This window comes from Trichomonas vaginalis, chromosome III, assembly GCF_026262505.1.
Source record: "Trichomonas vaginalis G3 chromosome III, whole genome shotgun sequence".
In the NCBI taxonomy this organism is placed as follows: domain Eukaryota; phylum Parabasalia; order Trichomonadida; family Trichomonadidae; genus Trichomonas; species Trichomonas vaginalis.
In genome coordinates, this window is record NC_067205.1 from 7,418,101 (window position 1) to 7,434,501 (window position 16,401).

Here is a 16,401-nt window from a genome sequence, read left to right on the forward strand (position 1 = left end):
CTGATATCATACTTTTCCCCGGATTGTCCGAAGACGATTTCATGGAACTTATGAAAGAGTCCATGGCAGGTAAGTTTGACAGACATGAACTATGGGAGAAGTACAAAGTCATACAAGACCCTCATACTTCTTTCAGAATTCACATCTACGCGAACAAAGTTCAAATTGTAAAAAGTCAAGCGTAAAAATGTAAGTGTTTGAGTCTTAGTCTGTTGTGGTGCTGGGGCTGTCGGTTCTTCTGGCTTTGGAATGGACTCGGTTGGTGGTACGTCGGACATTCGTTTGTGTCCTGTCGGAAGGAAGAACTTTTCCTGTCGGAAGGAAGAACTTTTCCTGTCGGAAAGAAAAACTTTTCCTGTCGGAAAGAAAAACTTTTCCTGTCGGAAAGAAAAATTTTTCCTGTCGGAAAGAAAAATTTTTCCTGTCGGAAAGAAAAATTTTTCCTGAAGGTCGGCCAAAAAGTTCTCAATTTTCGAAAATTTGAATGGTTTACGGACGGACAACTGGAAAAATTTTTCCTGTAGGAAGGAAAATTTTTTCCTGTAGGAAGGAAAATTTTTTCCTGTAGGAAGGAAAATTTTTTCCTGTTGGAAGGAAAAACTTTTCCTGTAGGAAGGAAAATTTTTTCCTGTAGGAAGGAAAATTTTTTCCTGTAGGAAGGAAGGACTCGGAATGCCAGAAGGACTCGGACAAGACAATTTACCATCTAGAGCTACCTGAAACATCTTTGGTGTCAAGCTTGAAAAATAAATGGTTCATTTACTCTTCTTCTTTGAAGTTGTCAAAATACTCTGTTATCTTTTCCTTCAGTAGCGGTAAATCTTCTTTGAATGTAAGTATTGTACAACCTTTCATATCATAGTGTGTTTGAGGTAACGTATCTTGAACTATCTGTTTAACATCTTCATTTGGTGTCATTGAAATCGGTAAGTTTTCGCGATAGAACCAATTTCTGTCAGATTTGTAAATCTTAGCTAAGTCGTAAAAGCTTTTGTTGTTTCTTCTGACTAAATGCAACATAACCATATCTCTGTCTTCTTCATTTTCCATCTCTTCAGTGTAAATCATATACTTATAGTTCTTTTCCTTTCCTTTTGGTACCGAACGTGGTATTCTTTTCTGTATGTTTTTGTCTTTTGCTTCAAGCTTGTTCTCTAGCTCTTCACGTTCTTGTCTATGAAGTTCGTCAAGAAGTCTGTAAATATACCAAGCGTAACGAGGTGAAGCCCACATTGCTACAGCATTTACAAGAAGTCTATGTACATACCAACCTCTCAAACCATTTGGCAAATTTTCACGATTTTCATAGAGTTTTGGCGACTGGGGTTTTTCTCCCACTCGAGTTTTTGCGACTACGAGAAAATCCGTAGTCGAATTTTCAGCTTCATTTAATAGTTCAATAGTGCTTTGGTTCCTAAACCAGTCTTGTGGTTTCTTAGTATCTGGAGCAAAACATGCTGTCAAAATACTTTGCATTTGGTACATGTCATCTTTGACCGAACGAATGAGACGTAACTGTTTGTTATACTGAACCCACTCGTATTCTTCACTTATGGCTTCATGAACGATAGCAGTTGTTGTGTTCTCTGTTGTTGACATTTCTGTTCTTACATACAAAATAAAAAAATAAAAAAAAAATAAAATTAGCGTTATTTTCTATCTTGTATAAAAGACCAAAAATAAACGCTTTACATGTATTTTTCAGCAACTTCGTCAAATACTTTTATAGCTTTGTCGATCTCATCTACTTCAAACGTTTCTTTACCTCTCGTGGGAGCACCATACATTTTCTCAAACTTTTCAAGTAGTTCTGTTTCAGCAGCTCTCATATCGTTAACAAACGCAACCTTAACTCTATTGACTATACTGTCATATCTTTGAGTTATATTAAATGTTCTTCCTATCTTATATCTCTTTGTATTGAAGTCCTTCGGTTTCTGAACGATGTAAAGTAAGCCTTCACTGCAACGTTCAGTATCGAATGAACCATATGTTATGAAATTATATCCAACAACTGGGTCAATCCAGAACAAAACTACTGGTATAAGACTTTTGTCTATAAGATATGTTCTTGTTCCATAGAATCTTACCGATATCATCAGCTCAGGATTTCTTGTCAAAATTTTCTGAGTTGAAGCATTTTTAACCCAGTCGTGTGCTTTCTTTCCTTCAGATAGTGTTAAAATGTCTGACAAAGAATATTTTTTGTATTTCTTTGAGTATCTTACGTTTAAATCACCAATTCTAACCACTTTGGTCTCATTGTCTATCTTTTTAACTGTTTCAAACTCAGTGCTTGTCATTTCCTGTTCTTACATACAAAATAAAAAAATAAAAAAAATAAAAACTAGCGTTAATTTTATTTTTTCTATCTTGTATAAAAGATATGATTTCATAGAGTTTTTTTACGAAGTGCAAAAGTTCTCTTCGTCAAAAAATACAGTTATATCATGAAATTTGGTCATTTTTTCACGATTTTCATGAGTTTTAGGCGACTACGGTTTTTCCCGTACTCGCAATTTTTTACGATTTTCATGAGTTTTAGGCGACTACGGTTTTTCCCGTACTCGCATTTTTTCACGATTTTCATGAGTTTTAGGCGACTACGGTTTTTCTCCCACTCGCATTTTTTCACGATTTTCATGTGTTTTTTTCACGATTTTCGTACGGAATCTCGTTCCTCGGTTTTCCGAGGGTCGCAATTTTTCACTGTTTTCATAGAGTTTTTTTACGATTTTCGTACGGAATCTCGACCCGCGGTTTTCTACCGGTCGCAAACATATGAGGAAATTCATGAAATTTGGTCATTTTTTCATGATTTCAGGGATTTTTTTTACGAAGAGTAAAAGTTCACTTCGTCAAAAAAATACAGTTATATCATGAAATTTGGTCATTTTTTCACGATTTCATAGAGTTTTTTTATGAAGTGCAAAAGTTCACTTCGTCAAAAAAATACAGTTATATCATGAAATTTGGTCATTTTTTCATGATTTCATAGAGTTTTATGCAAGGCCGAAAAAAGTCGGGGTAGCAAACATATGAGGAAATTCATGAAATTTGGTCATTTACTCAGCAAAAATATATTTTAGGTGGAACCAGGTCCCTCGGTCCCTCGGTCCCTCGGTCAACTAACATCTTTTTGAAAATGGTGACAACATGACATTTTGACAACAACACAGGAGATAGATTTCTTCGTATATGTTTTGGTCCGGGAACAACAAAATTCAAGAGTTTTGTGTGTTTTCTACGGTGGAGCCAAAAATGGCTCGACCTCAAAACAAGCATTTTCGTGAAGAATATACCACCCCGCGGAATTCCGCGGGTTGCTTTTTATACAAAACATTGACGAAGAAGTCTTGGCAAAACAAGCATTTTGTGAAGAATATACCAACCGCCGGAATTCCGGCGGTTGCTTTTTATACAAAACATTTACGATGAAAGTCTTGACAAAACAAGCATTTCGTGAAGAATATACCACCCCGCGGAATTCCGGCGGTTGCTTTTTATACAAAACATTTACGATGAAAGTCTTGACAAAACATGTACGATGAAAGTCTTGACAAAACATGTACGATGAAAGTCTTGACAAAACATGTACGATGAAAGTCTTGACAAAACATGTACGATGAAAGTCTTGACAAAACAAGCATTTTGTGAAGAATATACCAACCCGCGGAATTCCGGCGGTTGCTTTTTATACAAAACATTTACGAAGAAAGTCTATTTCCTGTGTTGTTGTCAAAATGTCATGTTGTCACACTTTTTCAGAGAAGTTAAAATGACCTGGTGACCTGGTGACGTAGTGACACCTAAAAACCATCTAACCTAAAATATATTTTTGCTGAATTCAATAAAAAAAATGGTTCATTTACTCACAATATTTTTGTACAAAAGGACCCCAACCTTTTAACCTCTCTTCTGCAGCTTCTAATGAAACTTTAGCGAGTTCATATTCTCTAAATTCTCTCTTTAAATCTTCTTGTTCCCATTGGTTTAGTTCGTATGGAGAGTCTCTATAACCAGAACATATCTCACGTTCATGTTCTATTTGTTTTTCATGCATTTTTCTAACTTCTTCTTCGAACAAAGGTTTAGCATTCTCTACTGTATCTTCAAGTTCTTCTTCATCTAATTTCTCATGAACTTTCTTGTCTATGGAGTCCAGAATTTTTCCAACTGCTATGCAATATTTTGGAGAAGCCCACATTGCTATATAGTTTACGAGTCTTGGGTCTACATACGTTCCTCTAACCTGTTTGATTTCATCGGGAATTCCTGCATGAACATTGTATAAAAAGCAACCCGCGGAATTCCGCGGGTTGGTATATTCTTCACAAAATGCCTTAAAATACTCTTCCCAGGACTTATTTTCCAACAACCTTCTAAAGTCTTTCCTAAACTGCTGACAGATCTTTGTTGCATTTATATAACCATCCTTGTCTCTACGTAAGACTTCAATACCGTTGTAAGTGCCTTTTGTGAATGTTTCGCCATTAGATTTGTTCGTGAACGTTTTTGCTTCGACTGTCATACTGTTCTTACAATAAAAATAAAAAATATTTTTTGGTGGGACGTCGGACATTCGTTTGTGGCTTAACCGTCGGACATTCGTTTGTGGCTTAACCGTCGGACATTCGTTTGTGGCTCGACCTCAAAACAAGCATTTTGTGAAGAATATACCAACCGCCGGAATTCCGGCGGTTGCTTTTTTATACAAAATTCAACGGGTGAAAGAATACGATGAAGAAGTCTTGACAAAACATATACGATGAAATTCATGACAAAACATATACGATGAAAGTCTATCTCCTGTGTTGTTGTCAAAATGTCATGTTGTCACACTTTTTCAGAGAAGTTAAAATGACCTGGGGACCGAGGGACCGAGGGACCTGGTTCGCCTAAAAACCATCTACCCTAAAATATATTTTTCAATACTTTTTCAGCACTTTTCCGTAGTTGTATATGAAAGACAATTCGAGATAAAAGTCATAGTATAAAGGAATAATATGCTGCACACCGTTTGTTGTGAACCAGACTTGAAAGTCAGAGAAACTGTTACTAGGTGGTTCGTAGAATTTAGAAGCAAAGTCATAAAAGTCCTTACCGATACAAAGAAAACTGTTGTTGCTTGAACTGAAACTTGCATGACACATGACATTTTGAGGGTCAAATACGTTTCTATAAACTGTCAAATCTGCTGGTGGGAGTATAAATTTAAACGGACCGTCAGGTGGCAATGGTTCGTTCTGGTTTAGTAACCGAAGAAATTGTGCCCAAGAACGTTTGTCTACTCCCCAATATAAAAACTCTGTATCTCTTGGAGGGTTAATTTCAATCTTTTGAAATGAAACTGTGGAGTTCATCTTGTCGTATTCTAGTTTCAGATAGTATGTTCCATTTAGTAAAGAGTGGTATTTTTCTTGAAATTCCCAGTAGTATTTGTTTATTTGAGTTTGAAAGTCATTTAGAGTTTTTTCAAGACTTTCGTCTGAACGAATTGTAAAGATTTTCATTTCATCAAATTTTTCTATTAGACCATCAGAGCCTTTATACTGACCGTGAAAATATACTGCAAACATGAATGCGTTAGTTCTATTTGAAAACAAAACTCTTCTAAATCCTATTGCCTTTGCATCTGAAGGACTTTGAAGCCAGCGAACTGGATAGTCAAACCTGTAAGCTCCGGATGAAATTTCTTCATCTGAAATATTCCTGCCAGCGTTTGTAAAGATATAGTCTAACGGTTTTGTATCTGCTACTTTTGTTCTTTGTTTTTCAACCTGAAGCATTTTATATATGTAAAAATATACTGTTTTAAAAATGTTTTAAAATGGTATGCCATATAGCTTCTTGAATTTGTTAAGAAGTATTCGAACGCATTTTCCATCTGTATCTCTAGCGTTTACATGAGCATGGCCTGCCTTAGTAAAATATACTTGTAATTTCCTATAGTTTACGCCGGTATAAAAGTAGAAAGAGTCTTGTTCTTCGCTATAGTAGTAAAACTCAAACGTATGCTTACCATAGTCTGTAATTTCAATTGTTTCATCTTCTAGTTCGTCGACAAATTCGAATACAATATCTCCAATTTTGCTTTTGTTCTTACTGTTTTCAGAACAAGTGACCCAACGCAAGTTTTCAAGTCTATTGTCATTTCTTATATGGTTTATATGGTCTACAAAAGGTAAATTGTTAGGATTCAGTATAAAATGAGTTGCAATGACAACATGTTTAAGATAGTGTTTTCCACCCATATTCATAATAGCATATCCGTCATTTCGCTCCCATTCGCTTAAAACTCTTTTTGTCTTTTTGTTTCTGACTTCAAATGACTCACAACAGTGAATTTCATATTTCTCATCTAACAAACAAGTTTCCCAACGGTCTTCTCCAACAAACTCAGCGTACATTTCAAATAAAATAAAAAAAATATTTTTTTGAAAAAAATATTTTATTTCATGCAATGTTTTATTTCATGCAACGTTTTATTTCATGCAATGTTTAACTATTTCACCATCTTCTTTAACACCCCAGTACTTCCTTTTCGATATTACATGAACTTCGGAAAATACCTTATCTAGCTTAAAAAGGCCCATCTTCTCACCGACTAAACCCATTTCAATGAGTTTGTTGTATCCTTCCTCGTTCGTCATGAGTGCGTCAATGTTCTCATAGTATACCTTCACTTTGGATTTGACCTCGGAGAAGAATTTGTTGTAGTTGTCAAGGACTGCCTTTGCGAACTGAGGATAAGACCAATGTTCGACAATAGGTTTTACTGTGGTTACTGAGCCACTTTGACCTTCGGTGAACTCGTATTTCAAAACAAAAGGAGAAAACCTTTCAACAAAGTTGTCGACCTTCTCATAGTGTTTACTCTTCATCTTTTGAGGTTTTTTAATGGAATATCCCCATGTCGAATTCATAAGCAATTTGATTGTCATTGCAAGTTTGGGGTTTGAAGCTTTCCTAATATCATACATTTGTTGTATGACCTTTCCAACTGTATAGTTCCTTCCCGGGAATTCACCATCTTCGTTTGGAATTCCAGTCGGGATATATTGGACGAACCTCATGTACGCAGCGTTAAGGTCGACATAGTATATTTTTTCGTATGAGTCGAACTTGTCGCAACCAATCGGCCCGGTTCGTGGAAATTCAAGTGAGTCTCTTATCTTTTGAGAAACCTCGCCTGTTATCTCATAAACATCGTCAAAGCAACCTGTTTCATATAAAATTTTCTGACCTAACTCTGATGCTCTCCAATACAATTTGACGTCGATTGGATGTCTCAATGGAAGTTTGTTTATAGCATCTTGAAGTTCTTGCAACCTCATTGGAAGTTCTTCTGGTTCAGGTTGGTATCCGAACAATCCAACTCCTTTTGGAGCTGTGTACTTCTTTTGTGCTAGAACTTTGTCTGGAACGACTTTTGGTCTTACCAACAATGAAAAATTTGTTTCGTCTTTTGGTACAAAAGTTTCTGTCAGCTTGTCATCTGGAATTGGTTCCAACAAACCTTTCTCGAAAAGAATGTTAACAGCTCTGACAATGTTGCATTTGCCTTTTCCGAACAATGGGTGTGTAAGACTTTCGTTCAACATGAAGTGGTTGTGGACAAGTACAATCTTCAACCATGGCAATTTGAAGTCAACTACATAGTCATCGTGCGAAGAACCTTTCTCAGTCGGAATGTTGACTCGGATATTCACATTTGCCAACGGTGCAATTTTTGTCAATTGACTTCTAAGAATGTACCTTGTTTTCACACATGACTCAAGATACTTCATCTTCTCATCTGTAACAAGACCAGAGTTCCTGAGACATGTAAGAATACAAGGTTCATTGACAATTTTTTCAATTGAATTGTAAATTCCATACCTTGTTAAGTCAATGTCAGACTTATTTCTGAACGGGAAGTATCCAGCATGTTGTCTGACTGCTTGAGGGTTAGGTTGGTACCATTCGAACTTGACACTTGCAATTCCTTCAATTGCATTCAAAATGTCTGAGTCGGAGTCAACCATTTGTTCTCTCTTTGTAGTCTTGAAAGCGTCAAGAAGTTGTGCGGCTGTTGTGACATTGCCATGTGCATAGTAAATGTGACCATCCAAATCTGTTACGGTTAGTCTGAGATTGTATCCTTTCTTATTTCCGTCTTGTATGGCAGCAAGTACACCCATGAAGCCTTCTTTGTTCTTTCCATCGTCAAAGTTTACTGTAAAGGTTCGACCAGATGTAATTTTACTTCTAACTTCACGATACTTTTCATATGCATATCTTGTTCTTTCCATGGGAGCATGTGCGTCTTCACCTTTTCCTTTTTTCCTTCTCAAAGGATGCAATTGTTCGTCATGTTTCCAGTAGAATCTGGCAAAGCCGTCGTGTCCTTCAACTTGAGGTTCACTAACATCGAAAGGCATGTCCATAAGACGTTCTTCTTCTAACCTCTCTAATCTGTTTGGATAATTTGCGCGTGCTGTTTCTAGGTCCATTTCGTAGCGAAGACCAGACAGTTTGTCATAGACTTTTATGGGTCTTCCCTTCCTATATTTAAACTTCTTTGAAACTCTCCAACCATATCTTTCTAACTCTGCTTTTATTCTAGCAGATTTTCTATCCATTCTATACGGGGGCATTTTTATAAAAATAAAAAAATGTTTTTTCCTTTACTTTACATAACCGCCCGCTGCCATAAGTCTTTGATGCCAACCCATACCAGCTAATGAAGGTTGACTTGGTTTAGTTTCAATACTAAACTTTGGTTTTGGTTTTTCTTCAGTTTTTGGCTCCCCTTCTTCTATCTGTTTTTCGTCACTTTTCGGTTCCTTTGACTTTACCTCACTTGCTGGTATGGTTGTGTCGTCAACATCTTCATAAATGTCATATGCCATTTGTTTTTGTTTTCCTTTCAACTTTTTGTGTTTGTTGTAAAGTTTAGAATATTTCGACTCTAAGTCAATGAGATGTTCTATAATGAACTGTTGGTCAGTGAAGTAAACTTTTCCATCTATTGTCTCGAAAGCTCCTTCAGACTTCAATATTTTATTTGTGAGAGTCTGTTTCTTTTTTGAGATACTTGCCGTTCCATTTTTATGAAAAGTGACTTTGTAGTTAGGGTTTGTATTTCCAGACCTCACACTTTCTATTATTGAATTTTTCTCTTCATCTGTAAGTTCTTTGACAGGTTTTGACAATGGTTCTGAACTTTTTGTTTGTGGTGTCAAATCTACCGTTTCAACTTCTTCGGTCATTTCATCTCAGTAAAAAATTTTAGTTTGGTTTGTTTTCAACTGGTTGTTTAGGTTTTTTAAGTCGGTCTAAAACTTCTGAGGTATAGGAAGAACTTGACAAACACGTGGTTGTGTAACTGCTGGAAGCCGACAAATCCATCTTGAGCCCATTTGTCTCAATGCTGTATTGTTCATTTCATCTCAGTAAAAAATTTTACATTCCCCAGTTTGAGGTTGAGGTTGGTTGTTGTTTACCCACTGTTGTGCATGGTTATATCCTCTGTTAAAGAATCTTTCACCTTGGTCCATGTAGTGCCCTGCTTGGTTATAGTAGTCATTTGCTTTGTTATAGTAGTTTCCTGCTTGTCTTCCTACATTGTCCATCCATCCTTGAACTTTTCCTCTTGTTTCAGGATTTGGAATAAGATTTGCTGCATCTCGTGCTACCTCCCAACCTTTCTGTACGGTTTGTATAATAGGTTGTGCTTTCTCTTTCAGTATACCTAATGTACTCAAAATCTTCCTTCCAATTCCAAATGCACCTCTGGCTATTGTTCCCACTGCGGGCAAAAATCTAGATGCGACTCCTGCTAATGCGCCAAATAAACCCATTTCTTATAGGATAAAAATGACGAATCCAAACAAGGACCCGTATGTTTCTAAAGCGACAAAGAAAGCACTCATGGTAAAAATCTTTAGTTCAACACCAAATGCTTGGTTTATGGATATCTTGGAAAACATTCCGAGGTATAGAGAAGATGGACCACCATACTGGCTAATATTTGTCGGTCAAAACACAAGATACTGTGAAGCCATACCATTATGGTCCAAAAATATTTTAGATGTGAAAACTGCTTTGACAATATTCGTTGACAAATACCATCCAACAAAACTGACATCTGACTATGAAAGTTCTTTCAAATCAGACGATATTAAAAACTATCTGCGTTCAAAAAATGTAAACCAATATTTCATTGTCGACCAAAACCATTCTGCTCTTGGTGTCATTGACAGTTGTATAAAAATCTTAAGAGACTTAAATCAACCACAAGGTGGTGAGGTAGATGAAATGTCATATGACGACAAATATAGACACTTCTCCATGGCAAAGATGAGACAAGTTTTAAATATTTACAATAACCGTAAACAAAAAGGTTTGGGAAACCACTCCCCCGAAGAAATGAAAAACAACCCTGACTTAGAGAAAGACTATATATTTAATAGTTTAGTCAAAAGAGACAAACAAGAAAGAATGCCAGGCTTCAAACTTAAGAAAGGTGACAAAGTAAAAATAGAAATACCTAAACGCGACCCATATGAAAATACTATTGACTATGACAACAATGGGAACTCGACAGGTACTCGCATTCGTGTTCGTAAAAATAGAAGAAAGTATACAAGAGAATATTATGAAGTTTTAGGCAAACATGGCAAAATGTACAGACTGCAAGCAGAAGATAAAACTACTATTGTCAGACCTCGTTTCAAACTTGTCAAAGTTCAAGGTGGTATACTTTCAAAGACAGTTCCTAACAAATATAAGACAACTCCTGACGAATATGCTAAAGAAGTTGAAAATGACGACTAAGCATTTCTATACCATGCGTAAACTGTCATGTAAGGTGGCATGTAGTCTTTACTCTGTCCCGTTGTTTGCGTATACCCTGTAACGCGATGTGTATGGTTTCCTTCTCCCTGTGTGCTACCCCAGAAACAATTTATAGCAAACTGAACGTCGTCTTTAACATCATATCCTTTACCTTTTTTCATTGCTGACCAATCCCAAAATCTATGCTTATGCCAACCTGCTTCAGATGTACTTAAATCTACGTAGTGACTGTGTGCAGGTAAGTTTTCACCTGAAATCGTTTTACTTCCACCTGTTTCCTTTGAAGAGTTTGCACAATACAAAAACCTGTCGACTATTTGAGTCCAAGTTCCGAGACCAAGTACTACTTCTGGTCTGGTAGAGTTCATTGACGTGTAAATAGAACCTATAGGATATAGTGTTTGAAGTATTTCTGTCTTTAACGTTTGAAGCTCTGTTTTGTCAGCTTTCTTATCTAACTCATCGTTAACATATGTTTTGTCAGCTTTCTTATCTAACTCATCGTTAACATATGTTTTGTCAGCTTTGTTGTCATATAAATCTTGAGCAGTGAATTTAACTTTGTTTTCATCCTCCATGACAAAAACATTTCTACATCTAGTGTATTTTATCGTTGTTATGTCTTCATCCGATGTTAAACCTGGGAAAGTTAGGAGGTTTCCAATACAATGCATCCCCACCAGTTCCATCAGGTTCTTCAACCGTTCCTGCAAATATTTTCTATACCAACAGTTGCGAAGAAATCGTGTGTATGGTTCTTATCTGCCTTCTTTTCAAGGCTAACGTTTAAGTCTGTTATTTCAGAAGATGTATGTGTATGTCCAACGTCACTTTTCCTGTTTAAGGTTTCTTGTAAGTTTGTAATATTTGCAATGGTATGTGTATGTCCAACGTCACTTTTCCTGTTTAAGGTTTCTTGTAAGTTTGTAATATTTGCAATGGTATGTTATGAGTCTTTTTAGAATATTCGTTTTCAGCTCTTGTCACTTCACTTGACATTTTATTGTCAACATATGTTTTGTCTGCTAGTTCAGGATGAGTATGTTCTTTTGTTGCATATGTTGCATCTGCTCTGTCATGTTCTTCTTGAACTTTTTCAATGACATACTCTTTGTCAGCTTTGTTGTCAACATCTGCTTTCAAAAGAAGTTCTTTTATAGGCTTCTCGTTTAAAGTTCCTTTTGTTGGATTTATACAGACAGTATGGTTCTTACTGTCTTGAAACAGAAACTCGTCTGTCATTGGGTTTAATGTCAGTTTTAAGTTTCCTTCTTTCAATGACTCAGATATCTTAGAATAGTTTGAAAAGTTTGTTGTGTTCTTATTTAGAGCTTGCAAAATGAGTTGTCGGTTGTGTTGTATTTCTCTCATAGACGCTGTTTCTTTCGACATTTTTATTATAGATAAAATATGCTTTCAATAGAAAAAGAAAATTCAAGAGTTGCTACAACTAAACCATTAGATGAACTTTTTACGAATGTCGGTCAAAAGTTTGAGACAGAGACCGTAAAGCATGAAGGCTATCGTTTTGACTACCCGTTAAGATGGTTAAGAGACCCATCCGTCACAAAAGCTGTTGGCTTTCGTAGAATGAAGTTCATTTCAGAAGCCATACATGGTTTCCCATTTACGGTCGCTTTTGAAATTCGATACTATAACAAAGAGAAACGTACGTATGAGAAATTTGAACAGGGAAAACTTTTACAAGTTAGTTTGCTTGTAAACTTAGAAACAACTCTTCAAGCTTTTCAAGAAAAAATAAACGATATCTATCTCGAATATGCAAAACAGTACAACATTGACGAAGGAGAGTACCATCTCGATATTATATATGACAGGAAAAATGCAACTGTTAAAATCAATAGAATAGAAGACCTTGGAGAAGACGTTTATATTTCTACAAAATATAACAACTTGGCATGGTATAGATTTTGAGGATGTTAAATCAGCCTGCAGAATATCCAGTACACCCGAACTTTTATGAAGTCGAAAACCCTAATGGAACATATGAAAATGTTTTCGACTCAGATGCTATTATAGTTCATGCTTCATTTTCTGGTGCACAAAACTCTTTTTTATGCTTGGCAAATGACTTTTACGAAAAACCTACAAAGCTATATGAACCACCGAGTGGAAGTATTTCAGACTTTCAAGTATGGTTTACAACAGATGGAAGAAAGAGAATAGTTCCATTATACCACGCGTTTTACTTAGAACTTAGTTTCATATACAACTACTATCGAACGGTAAAAATATAATTTTTAATACGGTTGAGGTGTTGGATTTGGTTGCCAACTTGACTGTGGTGCGTTCAGGCTGTTGTATAACAGGAGCTTGTTCTTCTGGTTCAGGGTCTTTAGGTATAATACCAACAAACTGACCTACTCTTTTACCAATATTTTTGACACCGTTCCAAATTCCTCTTCCTACGGTTTTTATTCCATTCCATATACCTCTTCCAACATTTCGAAAGAAGTTTCCAATACTACTGAAGAAACCCATTTTACTATATGTAAAAATCTAATGTCCGCCTAGTCTCTTACGTTTCCTGTTGAGTTCCATAGCATTTTTTAACTGGAGCTCATACATTCTATTTCTCCTCTGGTAGAAAACATACTCTGGGTCAACTCCTGTGTTCGCGTCATCTGCATAGAGTTGTTTATATCCCACTTCAGGTTTGTATAAAACTCTTTCCATCTCATATTTGCATACCATGGTGGTAAGCCTAACGCAGCGTCATTTGACATGGCAGTTTGCATTTGTACATCTGTTGGCACTTGACCATAGTTTGCCATTGCAGTTTGTATTCTAACTTCATTTGGAATATTCTCTGGGTTTGGTTGTCCAGGTTGCTGTGCATTCGCTAAGTTCTGTGCGTCCATTTAATATTAGATAAAAATATCTCTTACGAGTACATATGCTGAACATTTGCAGACATTGGTTCATCTTCATATTCTCTATATCTTTCTGCCACGTCAAATAAGTAAATGACACAATGGAAAAAACCTAAAACAAGTAGTCCTATTTCAAACCACATTTACTTACCAATAAAATTTCTTTGTTGTGACACTTTTTCCGGTTTATAGGACCTCTCTCATATTCTATCTTATCGTATCTAAACTCATAGTCATGTATGTCCTCTAACCATCTCATGACACTTTCCAAACCACTTTTATCGGATGTAAAGTAAAAGCATGGATGGTTATGTAAAACGTCTAAAGTTTCTAAAGAGTCTCTCAAAGTCCAGTCTACTTGGTATTGAAAATCCCATGTGTTATAGAACGGCGGGTCTACTATAAAGAAAACATTTTCCTTGTCTTTAAATTTTTCATACAACTCTGTCCAACGACACCTCACAAACTCTATACCCTCAGTATATTTTTCTATGTTCTCTTTGAAAACCTTTGTATAGTTAAGATAAAACGTTTGACATAAGTTTTCAATGTCATGAACTCTTATAGAACCACTATACAAATAGTCTAGAAGATATACTATCCCAGTCAATATACTCTGCTTTTTTCAAAACCTCTCTGACAGTATTTTTCTTATCTAATGGTATACGTTCCATCTTACCTATAGGTATCTTTTCTTTTAACTCTTTCAATATTTTGTTTGTGTCTGGTATATGTTTGAGACGGTTCATATAGTTGTCGAAGTCATTGCATATAATCTTTGAGTCTGGGAATATTGTATGGCACAAATGGGATATATAGAAACTTCCACCGAACAAATCTACAAATGTTAGACCATTCGGTAGTTTCTTAAGTTCTCTCAATATAATATCTTTACATCTACTCTTATTTCCAAAGAAGGGTAACGGTGGTTTTGTAAAATTCATTTTATATATATAATAAAAATGTTTTTACCTGAAAAAGTGACAGAAAAGTGACAAAACATCTTCGGGGCTAGAGGGCACGAAGTGCCTGGAAGCCCCAATACTTTTTTTTTTAAATAGTTTTTACTTAAACCATTATTTATGCTACATCTCATTAATTTTATCTTTCTATTCAAATGATAAGCTTTCTATACTCTGCCAAGGTATAGTACATTCAGCAAATCAATCAATTTTTTTAAAGTTCTGCTATTTATCCATTATGAATATTAAATATATTTTGAAAGTTCTTATTCTAGGAATATTTCCTACTGTTGAGTTTCATTTGGTTTGTCCTGTTAATTCTTGAAACCGCTATATTAAGGATTGATAAGTAGTAGGATATGAAGGGTTTAGTGACTTTTTTTGTTACATCTATATATAGACGATGCATTAAAATATATTTATTTATAAATCATTAAAAAAATTAACATTAATTTTAAAATAATTTATTTTATCTTTTATAAAAGAAGCTATATATAGATGATGTCAGATATTCCGCGATTAATTAAACATTGTTTAAATCCTGAATGGAATCAATGGAGTCATAATCAAAGACCTCATAAACGAGTAAAAGAAATTAGAAATAATTATTTTCATGAATAAAAGATTCACCACCATAATGAAATAAAAAATAAAAAAATTTTTAAAAAATAAACTTTAAAAAGAGAAAGGGACAGACTAGCCCATTGTCACTTTTTAATTTAGCAAATGAACGCTTATGGAGTGGAGTTTTTGGGTAAATCTGATTTGCTTATAAATGAAATAAAATCAAAAGAAACCATATTGGCATTATATTATGCAAAAATAAATGATCTTACTTAGTACTTTTAAAGTTAATTTCAGAAAAAATTTGACACAATGGTATCCGGCACATACAAGTGGTGTACAACCAAAATATAAGTTAGTTTAAACATATATTGCTATATCTCATGATCTTACTTAGTACTTTTAAAGTTAATTTCAGAAAAAAATTGACACAATGGTATCCGGCACATACAAGTGGTGTACAACCAAAATATAAGTTGGTTTAAACATATATTGCTATATCTCATGATCTTACTTAGTACTTTTAAAGTTAATTTCAGAAAAAATTTGACACAATGGTATCCGGCACATACAAGTGGTGTACAACCAAAATATAAGTTAGTTTAAACATATATTGCTATATCTCATGATCTTACTTAGTACTTTTAAAGTTAATTTCAGAAAAAATTTGACACAATGGTATCCGGCACATACAAGTGGTGTACAACCAAATCTTCGACTCGATGAACTTGTCATCGAGTTATATTCCAGTGTTGTTCCTTCATTCCTGATTAAGTTGCAAATTAAAGGTCTGGATTCAGAGAGAAGTGTTAAAGTTATCAAAAAAGTCACAAGAGATTTCGAAGAAATGACACAATTTAAAAAAGTCGAATGCATCAGTATGCTTGAAGCTGTTCAGAAAGGTCTGAAAAATGATACACTTGATCCCAACATTGTTTACTCAACATTAAAAATATTATTGCAAAGAAAACATTTGATTTAATAAACATTTAATTTATTATAATTAATTTTTTATTACAGTATAGTAAAAAATGCTATAAATAAATTATTATATTTTATTAAAATGTGACTTTTAATAGTAAGTGAATAAAATAAATCAGGAATTGGGAAAGAAGTAAGGTTAATTAAAAATAATGAAA

General features: G+C 35.0%; 10 protein-coding genes and 3 pseudogenes across 13 annotated transcripts, besides 2 other annotated features; 2 read left to right on the top strand and 11 right to left on the bottom strand.

Moving 5' to 3' along the window:
- Positions 1 to 14,791: part of a mobile genetic element that runs on past the window's edge.
- Positions 144 to 725, bottom strand: TVAGG3_0658520 (uncharacterized protein; the record flags this gene model as incomplete). Its single annotated transcript, XM_051241921.1, has 1 exon — positions 144 to 725. A coding segment is annotated over one exon (582 nt), but the record flags the coding sequence as incomplete, so codon positions are not given.
- TVAGG3_0658530 (organellar and viral DNA polymerase type B) lies at positions 1,689 to 2,303 on the bottom strand (the record flags this gene model as incomplete). Its single annotated transcript, XM_051241922.1, has 1 exon — positions 1,689 to 2,303. One exon carries the CDS (start codon positions 2,301 to 2,303, stop codon positions 1,689 to 1,691), a length of 615 nt encoding a protein of 204 aa, XP_051088509.1.
- TVAGG3_0658540 (uncharacterized protein) lies at positions 3,869 to 4,531 on the bottom strand (the record flags this gene model as incomplete). Its single annotated transcript, XM_051241923.1, has 1 exon — positions 3,869 to 4,531. One exon carries the CDS (start codon positions 4,529 to 4,531, stop codon positions 3,869 to 3,871), a length of 663 nt encoding a protein of 220 aa, XP_051088510.1.
- TVAGG3_0658550 (uncharacterized protein) lies at positions 4,929 to 5,789 on the bottom strand (the record flags this gene model as incomplete). The annotated part of the gene is made up of 1 exon (XM_051241924.1): positions 4,929 to 5,789. The coding sequence occupies one exon, from the start codon at positions 5,787 to 5,789 to the stop codon at positions 4,929 to 4,931; it is 861 nt and encodes a 286-aa protein (XP_051088511.1).
- Positions 5,826 to 6,410, bottom strand: TVAGG3_0658560 (His-Me finger endonucleases family; the record flags this gene model as incomplete). The annotated part of the gene is made up of 1 exon (XM_051241925.1): positions 5,826 to 6,410. The coding sequence occupies one exon, from the start codon at positions 6,408 to 6,410 to the stop codon at positions 5,826 to 5,828; it is 585 nt and encodes a 194-aa protein (XP_051088512.1).
- TVAGG3_0658570 (DNA/RNA polymerases family) lies at positions 6,486 to 8,624 on the bottom strand (the record flags this gene model as incomplete). Its single annotated transcript, XM_051241926.1, has 1 exon — positions 6,486 to 8,624. One exon carries the CDS (start codon positions 8,622 to 8,624, stop codon positions 6,486 to 6,488), a length of 2,139 nt encoding a protein of 712 aa, XP_051088513.1.
- TVAGG3_0658580 (phage tail repeat-like family) lies at positions 8,670 to 9,254 on the bottom strand (the record flags this gene model as incomplete). The annotated part of the gene is made up of 1 exon (XM_051241927.1): positions 8,670 to 9,254. The coding sequence occupies one exon, from the start codon at positions 9,252 to 9,254 to the stop codon at positions 8,670 to 8,672; it is 585 nt and encodes a 194-aa protein (XP_051088514.1).
- Positions 9,274 to 9,428, bottom strand: TVAGG3_0658590 (annotated as a pseudogene). Its single transcript has one exon. A coding segment is annotated over exon 1 (155 nt).
- On the top strand, positions 9,862 to 10,609 carry TVAGG3_0658600 (uncharacterized protein; the record flags this gene model as incomplete). The annotated part of the gene is made up of 1 exon (XM_051241928.1): positions 9,862 to 10,609. A coding segment is annotated over one exon (748 nt), but the record flags the coding sequence as incomplete, so codon positions are not given.
- Positions 10,818 to 11,381, bottom strand: TVAGG3_0658610 (phage tail repeat-like family; the record flags this gene model as incomplete). Its single annotated transcript, XM_051241929.1, has 1 exon — positions 10,818 to 11,381. A coding segment is annotated over one exon (564 nt), but the record flags the coding sequence as incomplete, so codon positions are not given.
- TVAGG3_0658620 (uncharacterized protein) lies at positions 12,253 to 12,688 on the top strand (the record flags this gene model as incomplete). Its single annotated transcript, XM_051241930.1, has 1 exon — positions 12,253 to 12,688. A coding segment is annotated over one exon (436 nt), but the record flags the coding sequence as incomplete, so codon positions are not given.
- On the bottom strand, positions 13,363 to 13,724 carry TVAGG3_0658630 (annotated as a pseudogene). The gene has a single exon. A coding segment is annotated over exon 1 (362 nt).
- Positions 13,864 to 14,680, bottom strand: TVAGG3_0658640 (annotated as a pseudogene). Its single transcript has one exon. A coding segment is annotated over exon 1 (817 nt).
- Positions 14,792 to 15,380: 589 nt separating the features above from the next.
- Positions 15,381 to 16,401: part of a mobile genetic element that runs on past the window's edge.